This window comes from Oncorhynchus masou, chromosome 13 (genome assembly GCF_036934945.1).
Source record: "Oncorhynchus masou masou isolate Uvic2021 chromosome 13, UVic_Omas_1.1, whole genome shotgun sequence".
NCBI classification, from domain to species: Eukaryota; Metazoa; Chordata; class Actinopteri; order Salmoniformes; family Salmonidae; genus Oncorhynchus; species Oncorhynchus masou.
Genome location: NC_088224.1, coordinates 23,522,718 through 23,532,973, shown reverse-complemented (window position 1 = coordinate 23,532,973; position 10,256 = coordinate 23,522,718). Strand labels below are relative to the sequence as shown.

General features: G+C 48.6%; 1 protein-coding gene across 1 annotated transcript in view; it reads right to left on the bottom strand.

Annotated features, from left to right (window-relative positions):
- Window positions 1-2,251: 2,251 nt before the first annotated feature.
- The window catches only part of LOC135551375 (transmembrane protein 196), an 11,395-nt gene continuing 3,390 nt past the window's right edge, over window positions 2,252-10,256 (bottom strand). Inside the window, exons 3-5 of the mRNA XM_064982595.1 lie at window positions 3,558-3,693; window positions 3,144-3,286; window positions 2,252-3,025 (exon numbers count right to left, since the gene is read on the bottom strand). Of these exons, the coding sequence (XP_064838667.1) occupies window positions 2,957-3,025; window positions 3,144-3,286; window positions 3,558-3,693 (348 nt within the window). The 3' untranslated portion in view covers window positions 2,252-2,956. The remainder of the gene's footprint in view (window positions 3,026-3,143; window positions 3,287-3,557; window positions 3,694-10,256) is intronic.

The following is a 10,256-nucleotide window of genomic DNA, read 5'->3' as shown; positions in this document are numbered from 1 at the left end:
TTCCAGCACCCGGATTGGAGCCCACCTTAGGCTCGTTGGCTTGTCAAGGCAGTGATTGACTGGGCAATATGCCCTGCAGTTCTTTGATTGGCTGCTGCCCCAACACAGGGGGAGAGGAGTAGAGAGAGGACGTATGTCGATGCATTTATTAATGAAGCCGGTGACTGATGTGGTATACTCCTCAATGCCATCGGATGATTCCCAGAACATATTCTAGTCTGTACTAGCAAAACAGTCCTGTAACTTAGCATCCACTTAATCAGACCACTTCCGTATTGAGCGTGTCACTGGTACTATATGTTTGAAAGTTTGCTTGTAAGCAGGAATCAGGAGGATAGAGTTATGGTCAGATTAGCCAAATGGAGGGCGGGGGAGAGCTTTATACGCATCTCTGTGTGGAGTAAAGGTGATTTCAGTCTTCCTGCATTAAAGTCCTCAGCCACTAGGAGTGCCGGCTCTTGATGAGCATTTTCTTGTTTGCTTACGGCCTTATACAGCTTGTTGATTGCAGTCTTAGTGCCAGTATTGGTTTGTGGTGGTAAATAGACAGCTACGAAGAATATAGATGACAACTATTTTGGTAAATAGTGTGGTCTACAGCTTATCATGAGGTATTCCAACTCAGGCGAGCAAAACCTTGAGACTTTCTTCGTATTAGAGATCGTGCCCCAGGCGTTGTTAATAAAGTCACACAGACCCTCCACCCTGATCTTACCGGAGGCTGCTGTTCGGCCTTCCCGATGCACGGAAAACCCAGCTAACTGCATATTATCCATTTCCTTGTTCAGCCACTACTCGGTAAAACACCGGATATTACAGTATACACACACACACACACACACACACACACACACACACACACACACACACACACACACACACACACACACACACACACACACACACACACACACACACACACACACACACACACACACACACACACACACTACTGAAGAGCTCTCTTCTAGTGTTACCACTTTGTGATAGGGCAGCACTAGATAGGTAAGGTCGGCCGGGTCTGATTCAGCTCTGGACGCTTGTCTTCAGAACAACGACACACACACACACACAACACAGCAGGTCCTGCTACTCTCCTTGGCATCGCATGTCTGACGTTGTCACAGTGATAAATAGTGACACTGCTCCTTAGTCAGCGAGAGAGCCCCTGGCTGAGTTAGATGCAGTGGTCCCTGTCAACACACTCACACGATGGATACGGTGTAGTCTGATGTAAGCAAACAGCGTAATGAGCTATTGAACATCATTGATGTAGTCAGAGTAGCTGTAGATCTATCTGAGAGGTCACAGGTCTCAGGTGGGTGTGTGTCTGTGCCGGTAGGTTAAGGACCCATGGACATGCAGAAGAAGAAGCCTAATGTTTCTTACCTTGGTTAGTTACTGTAACTAACCAAGGTAGGTGTTGCCCCTGGTTACTGTGTTACCCCTGTCTGTAGTAGCAGATAGTGACAGATCAACTGGGTTAACTAAGTATTCTGGTTACTGTGTTACCCCTGTCTGTAGTAGCAGATAGTGACAGATCAACTGGGTTAACTAAGTATTCTGGTTACTGTGTTACCCCTGTCTGAGTAGCAGATAGTGACAGATCAACAGGGTTAACTAAGTACTCTGGTTACTGTGTTACCCCTGTCTGTAGTAGCAGATAGTGACAGATCAACAGGGTTAACTAAGTATTCTGGTTACTGTGTTACCCCTGTCTGAGTAGCAGATAGTGACAGATCAACAGGGTTAACTAAGTACTCTGGTTACTGTGTTACCCCTGTCTGAGTAGCAGATAGTGACAGATCAACTGGGTTAACTAAGTACTCTGGTTACTGTGTTACCCCAGTCTGTAGTAGCAGATAGTGAGACAAGTCTGTGAATAGGGTTAGCTAAATGAGATTTCAGAGGACCATTTTTAAGGAGCACTTTGATTTAATGCTCAATTAGCATGCACGCACACACACTGGCGTGTGAGATCAATATCTTGTACTCCCACAGACAATAGTCCCCTTAGCAGAGAGCGTGTCTCCTCTAATTCAATATCAGAAAGGATGCCTGACGTGCGTGTGTGTGTGTGTGTGTGTGTGTGTGTGTGTGTGTGTGTGTGTGTGTGTGTGTGTGTGTGTGTGTGTGTGTGTGTGTGTGTGTGTGTGTGTGTGTGTGTGTGTGTGTGTGTGTGTGTGTCTCTGGAACTGGTTATGAAATCTACAACACCATCTAACGTTTACAGAGTTTTATGTGTGTTTTATAGAAGCCAAAAGAAACATATTGTCACTCCATAGATAATGTTTGTTTTCCTGATATACAAGCATGAATATACAGCAGGGTTAGTCAACCCACCTCCTTGAGAGCTTGGTGTTCAGTCTCCAGGATCTTAATTAACTTAATTATGTGTGTTAGAGCAGGGCTGGAGCATAAGCCTGCAAATCCAGTAGCTCTCCAGGAGGATGGTTGGCCACCACTGATATTCAGTTTGCATTGTTGGTTGCATATATAATATTTAAAGCATTCCATATTCTGCTCTACATCAGATAGCTATAGCATGTTTCCTTCAAACACAGTATACCTGCATTCATATAGCCAGAGAGAGAGAGAGACAGATAGAGAGAGAAAGATTACAAATTGATTGCATGCACATGAGGTCATGTGACTGTCTGTTAGAACTATCAGAACTAGTAACAAGTTGTCCAAGAAGAGTGTTCATTTCTGTGCTGAAGTTCTCCACACACAACTGTGTAATAGTGCTGCTCGGCTCTGTTGGATGATACCACCCCATGGTCAGCAGAACGAGGTGTGTCTGTTATCAGGGCAACAAGGTGTGTCCATTGTCAGGGCAACAAGGTGTGTCCATTGTCAGGGCAACGAGGTGTATCCATTGTCAGGGCAACGAGGTGTATCCATTGTCAGGGCAACGAGGTGTATCCATTGTCAGGGCAACAATGTGTGTCTGTTGTCAAAGAGAGGTGGTGTTGCTGTTGTAGGAGATCTGGGGAATCCCGTTGCTGGAGTTGTCCAGGATCTCCTGTTAGAAACACACTCATGCATGCATGAAAGCACACACACACACACACACACAAATTAGGAGAAATCAGTAGCAATGTGTGAGCACGCATGCATGCGAGTGTGTGTTTGATTCTTACAAAAGATCCGTGTGTGTATGGTTCCTTCTCAGCCATCTCATGTGAGTGGTGCAGTGAGTGTTCTCTCTCCAGAAACATCCTCTGTTGTTCTGAACTGGCCAGGCGACAGGTCAACCAGGTAGAGAGAGTACAGGAAGAGATACCTACAGGAGAGACAGAGAAGGGGGAGAGAGACCTACTGAATTTAATGGTGCCAGAACTTAGTTGAATGTTACTGTACCACAGTTCATACTTTATAGCAGGTATTCAATAATAACCCTTTCATATACAGATAAAGATAGGTTTCATGCAGATTAGAGTTGTTGGGTCAGCATCGCCCTACTTCAACTACCTGGAGTAGGAATGAGTTGATTTGCCTGTGTAACGTAATATAATGTTTAACTGTGTTTTGTAGCCTTTCGTAGCGTTGCATACCCAGGCAGGCAATGGTCATGGCTGCCAGGTGTAGCGAGCGGAGAGAGTCCTGCCGTCGTGACAATGCCCGAACGAACTGGAAGTTGAGAATCCCTCCAATCAGACCACAGATACAGCAGGCTGAGAACAGAATCATCTAGAGAGAGAGAGAGAGAGAGAGAGAGAGAAAGAGAGAGAGAGGTTTAAATTATTGCACCTCCTCATACTGTAGCTACCTTGTCAGCAGAAACAATACATGCTGAGATGGGAAGGAACGAGACGGAACACACCGTTTATAGTTTCCTACTGTATCACTGTAAATATTGTGCTGTTGTTGAATATTTCTTACAGAGCAAAATGTATTATTTACTGCATAGTTATCCTCTCACACTCTCTCACACACACACATTTCTGACTTTTCCTGGTAGCTCAGTTACAGTGAACTGACCACTAAGTATCCCCATTCTAATGTTACAAATCAGAGCTCACTTTTCAGTCATTAGCCATCGTTTGGAAACACATCAGACTCCAGAGATACACTAACCTACCATAACCTAATCATCACACAGAGAGAAGAGAAGAGGAGAGGAGGGCTTTTACTAAAGTGAGATCGAATGACAGTGAGATAGAGAGCGTGAGAAAGAAGGTGTGATGGAGGGAGACAGAGGGTGATGCATAAGCCAGGAGATGGAAAGAGTGAATAACACAGAGTGAGGAAGGAGCATTTACTTTGGTATGGATCAGTCATTTACACCTCTATGACTTTCTGAGAGGAGGATAGGAGAGAGAACCACCATTGGGAGGCACACGACCAAGGGTTCAAGGCTATAATGGAGCAAATCAGGGGCACATGACCAAGGGTTCAAGGCTATAATGGAGCAAATCAGGGAGTTGGCTCATAGGCAGCCCGCCACCTCTGAGACCCTCCAACCACCCAGTAACCTTTTTACTATTAGTGGTGGGTTTGTACAGCCTACCCCGGCTCCCCGAGAACCCCGCTTACCACCTGCACAGCAATATTTTTGGGATCCTGGAACCTGCTAGGGTTTTCTTTCTCAGTGCTCCCTCATTTTTGAGCTGCAGCCATCTTTATTCCCTTTGGATCGGTCAAAGATAGAGTATGTTATTACGTTAATGTCGGAAAGGGCGCTTTCCTAGGCTTCGGCAGTTTGGGACCAACAATCCGCTATTTGTCGTGATCTGGAAGACTTCATGGCAGAGGAGAGGAAGGTTTTCGATTCTTTGGTATCCGGGAGAGCCGGCCCGAAAACTAGTTGAATTACATCAAGACTCCCGTAGTGTGGCAGACTACGATGTAGATATTCGCACATTGGTCGCCGAGAGTGCCTGGAATCCGGAGTCCCTATTTGATACCTTCCTTCACGGATTATCAGAGGTGATAAAAGATGAGCTAGCTGCTCAGGAGTTACCGGTGGACCTTGATTCCCTCACCATTAGGATTGATGGACGTCTACGGGAATGCAGGAGTTAGAGGAGGTCCATCCGCTATGGCTGGCTCACCTCCGAAGGAATCCAGAAGTCCCCGAAGGCTGTTTTTCCGAGAGGATCCGAGGCCACCCGACCGCCCTCGAGAATCACTGACGACGGGTGAGTTGGATACACCGGAACTTATGCAACTGGGAAGAGCTAGATTATCGCCTAGGGAACATTTGCGCAGGCTAAGCTCCAATAGCTGTCTGTATTGTGGTGCTGTAGAGCATTACATAGCCACCTGCCCAGTGAAAAGACCTGAATCCTTAGTAGGTACAAGTACACTGGTGAGCCTGACTGGGAACCCTTTAATTCCCATTAACCAAAATCCTTTTTATGTGATCTTGCTGTGGGGAGACCAGTCTAAGTCTCTCCGGGTGCTCATTGACTCTGGCGCATATGAGACTTTCATGGACGCTATCCTGGTATTGGAACTAAGTATTCCTACTCAACTCCTCTCCGTTCCCATGGATGCCAGGGCACTGGACGGCCGCGCCTTTGGAAGAGTCACGCACAGCACAGTTCCCGTTATTCTGCGGGTATCTGGTAATCACAGTGAGTCAATACAGATTCTCCTCATTGAATCTCCCCACGTCCCTGTTGTTTTGGGATTTTCTTGGCTCCAGAAGCACAACCCCGATATTGACTGGACACGGGTGCAATCCTGGGTTGGAGCCCGTTCTGCCATTCACATTGCCTGATGACGTCTACCTTCAGGTTTGAATACGGCCTTGGATCTCTCTGCCATTCCCGCAGAGTACCATGAGCTCCAGGAGGTTTTCAGCAAGGCTCGTGCTATCTCCCTCCCTCCACATTGTCCTTACGATTGTTCTATTTACCTCCTCCCGGGCACCACACCGCGTCGAGGCCGGCTATATTCCCTGTCTGGTCCTGAGACCATGACCATGGAGAAGTACATCGAGGACTCTCTGGCTGTTGGGAGCATTCGCCCTTCTGCCTCTCCTGCTGGTGGAGGATTTTTCTTTGTGGGGAAGAAGGACAAGACGCTGTGTCCATGCATTGATTACCGGGGCTTCAATGACATTACGATCAAAAATTGGTACCCTTTACCACTCCTCTCCTCAGCTTTCGAACCTCTCCAGGGGGCTACCATCTTTTCTAAACTGGACCTTCGGAATGGCCACCACCTTATGTGTGGAAGACGGCTTTCAACACTGCCAGTGGACACTATGAGTACCTGGTCATGCCGTTTGGACTCATCAACTCGCCCGCTGTCTCCCAGGCCCTGGTCATCGATGTGCTCTGGAACATGTTGAATCGTTTTGTTTTTGTCTACCTCGACGACATCCTAGTTTTCTCTCGTTCTGCCCAGGAATACATTCTCCATGTTCGACATGTCCTTCAGCGCCTCCTGGAAAATCTGTTGTTTGTAAAATCTGAGAAGTGCGAGTTCCACCGCTCCACTATCTCCTTTCTGGGATATATCATCACTGAAGGGAATGTTCAGATGGATCCGGAAAAGATGAGAGCGGTGGTGGATTGGCCCCAGACCACGTCCAGGGTGCAGCTACAACATTTCTGGGGTTTGTTCATTTCTTCTGCCATTTCATTCGGGGCTACAGCAACCTGGCAGCCCCCCTCTCTGCACTTACCTCTCCCAAGGTACCATTCACATGGTCTCTAGCAGTGGACAAGGCTTTTGGGGACCTAAAGCAGTGATTCACTACTGCCCTCATACATCCAGACCCGACTTCTCAGTGTGTGGTTGAGGTTGATGCTTCTGACGTGGAAGTGGGGGCCGTCCTTTCTAGCAATCCGTCTAGGACCAAAAGCTTCATCCCTGTGCCTTCATGTCCCATTATCTCAACCCTGCAGAGAGGAACTATGACATTGGGAACTGGGAACTCCTAGCGGTTAAGATGGCCTTGGAGGAGTGGAGGCACTAGCTGGAAGGGGGAGAAGATCCATTTTTGGTGTGGATTGACCATAAGAATTTAGAATACCTCCGCACTGTCAAGCACCCAAGGCAAGCTCGTTGGGCCCTGTTATTTAATATGTTCAATTTCACCATCTCCTACCGAAAACATGAAGCTGGACGCTCTCTCCCATCATACAGTTCCACTGCCACTCCCTCTGAATCTGAGACCATCTTCCCTGCCTCTTATTTGGCGGCTTCAGTTGTTTGGGGTATTGAGGGTCTGGTCCGCAAGGCACAATGTTCCCAATTGGACCCTGGGGGGGCTAGGGCTAACCGGATGTTCGTTCCTGATTCGGCCCGGCCTCATGTCCTGGAATGGGCTCACTCCTCCAGGCTTACCTGTCATCCTGGGGCTCATCTTACCATGGCTTTCCTCCGACAATGCTTCTGGTGGCCCACCATGGCTCCTGATGTCTCGGCATTCGTCGCCGCATGCATGGTGTGTGCTCAAAGCAAGACTCCGCGGCAAGCTCTGTCTGGCCTCCTATAGCCACTCCCTGTCCCTCATCTCCCCTGGTCCCATATTTCCCTGGATTTCGTCACTGGGCTTCCTCCGTCAGACGGTAACACCATTCCGACAGTGTTGGATAGGTTTTCCAAAGCCGCCCATTTCATCCCTCTTCCCAAGTTACCTTCAGCCAAGAAGATGGCCCAGCACGTCTTCCGAATCCATGGACTCCCGGTTGACATGGTTTCAGATCAGGGTCCTCCGTTCTCGTCCTGATTCTGGAAGGTGTTCTGCATCCTTATCGTGTTGTCGGCCATTCTGTCCTGCGGGTTTCATCCCAAATCCAACGGCCAGTCGGAGTGAGCCAATCAAGACATGGAGACGACACTCAGTTGTCTCGTTGCTAGTAACCCCACCAACTGGAGCCAGCAACTGGTCTGGGTGGAATATGCTAGGAACACTCTTTCCTGCTCGGCTACTGGACTCTTCCCCTTCGAATTCTCCATGGGGTATCAGCCTCCGCTGTTCCCAGAGCAAGAAGTTGAGGTCAACACACCCTCAGCCCAGATGTTCGTCCACCGCTGTTGGCATACCTGGAAAAGAGCTTGGGCGGCTCTTCTCAAGACCACCTCCAGGTATCATCGACAAGCGGACCGCCACCGGAGTCTGGCTCCCCGCTATTGGGTCGGGCAGAGGGTATGGCTGTCCACACGGGACATGACACTCCGGGTGGAATCCTGCTAACTTTCCCCCTGTTTCATTGGTCCTTTCCCCATTTCTAGAGTCTTTAGTCCCACTGCTGTTCGTCTGCTATTACCCTCCGTGTTCACCCTACTTGCCATGTATCCAAGATTAAGCCCTTGTCTCACAATCTTTTGTCTTCTGTTTCTAGGCCCATCCCCCCATGTCATCGACGGTCATCCTGGACATCCTGGACCCGGCCCTCATCACCAACTTTCACAGCCGGCACCCCGGTCAGCCAGCTATGGGGGGGAGTTTACTGTCACACCCTGATCTGTTTCACCTGTCTTTGTGATTGTCTCCACCCACCTCCAGGTGTCACACGTTTTCCCCATTAGTCCCTGGGTGTCTGTATCTGGGTCTCGCCCTGTGACCTTATATAAACAGAGAATACACAGTGGCAGAATACCTGACCACTGTGACTGACCCAAAATTAAGGAAAGCTTTGACTATGTACAGACTCAGTGAGCATAGCCTTGTATTGAGAAAGGCCGTCGTAGTCAGACAAGGCTCTCAAGAGAAGACAGGCTATGTGTACACCGCCCACAAAATGAGGTGGAAACTGAGCTGCACTTCCTAACCTCCTGCCAAATGCATGACCATATTAGAGACACATATTTCCCTCAGACTCACAAAGAATTGGAAAACAAATCAAATTTTGATAAACTGCCATATCTACTGGGTGAAATACAACAGTGTGCCATCACAGCAGCAAGATTTGTGACCTGTTGCCACAAAAGGGCAACGAGTGAAGAACAAACACCATTGTAAATACAACCCTTATTTATTTTACATTTTGTACTTTAACAATTTACACATCATTAACACTATAGACATACGACATTTGAAATGTCTATGCCTTTGCAACTTTTGTGAGTGCAATGTGTTACTGTTGATTTTTATTGTTTATTTCACTTTTGTTTATCTATTTAACTTGCTTTGGTGATGTAAACATATGTTTCCCATGCCAATAAAGCCCTTTGAATTGAATTGAGAGAGATGGGAAGAAAAGGTGGGGTTACTGCTGAGAGGAGACAGGGAAACAGAGATAGAGAGAGAGACAGAGAGAGAGAGACAGAGAGAGGGATAGAGAGAGAGACAGAAAGAGAGCCAGAGCGAGAGACAGAGAGAGAGACAGAAAGAGAGCGAGAGAGAGAGACAGAAAGAGAGAGAGAGAGAGAGATACAGAAAGAGAGAGACAGAGAGAGAGACAGAGAGAGACAGAGAGAGAGAGACAGAAAGAGAGAGACAGAGAGAGAGACAGAAAGAGAGATACAGAAAGAGAGATACAGAAAGAGAGAGACAGAGAGAGAGACAGAAAGAGAGAGACAGAAAGAGAGATAGAGAGAGACAGAAAGAGAGACAGAGAGAGAGAGACAGAAAGAGAGACAGAGCGAGAGACAGAGCGAAAGACAGATAGAGAGAGAGACAGAAAGATAGACAGAGTGAGAGAGCGAGCAAGCGAGATAGCGAGATGGGGGAGAAAGGGAGGGGCGACAGAGACGAGGAGGGAGAGACAGAGAGACAGAGGCAGAGAGAGAAGGGGAGGGGTGAGAAAGGGAGGGGCGACAGAGACGAGGAGGGAGAGACAGAGAGACAGAGGCAGAGAGAGAAGGGGAGGGGGTGAGAAAGGGAGGGGCGACAGAGACGAGGAGGGAGAGACAGAGAGACAGAGGCAGAGAGAGAGGGGGGGGGTGAGAAAGGGAGGGGCGACAGAGACGAGGAGGGAGAGACAGAGAGACAGAGGCAGAGAGAGAAGGGGGGTGAGAAAGGGAGGGGCGACAGAGACGAGGAGGGAGAGACAGAGAGACAGAGGCAGAGAGAGAAGGGGGTGAGAAAGGGAGGGGCGACAGAGACGAGGAGGGAGAGACAGAGAGACAGAGGCAGAGAGAGAAGGGGGGGTGGTGAAAGGAGGGGCGACAGAGACGAGGAGGGAGAGACAGAGAGACAGAGGCAGAGAGAGAAGGGGGGAGAGAAGGGGGGTGAGAAAGGGAGGAGAAAGGGAGGGGCGACAGAGACGAGGAGGGAGAGACAGAGGCAGAGAGAGAAGGGGGGGGTGAGAAAGGGAGGGGCGACAGAGACGAGGAGGGAGAGACAGAGA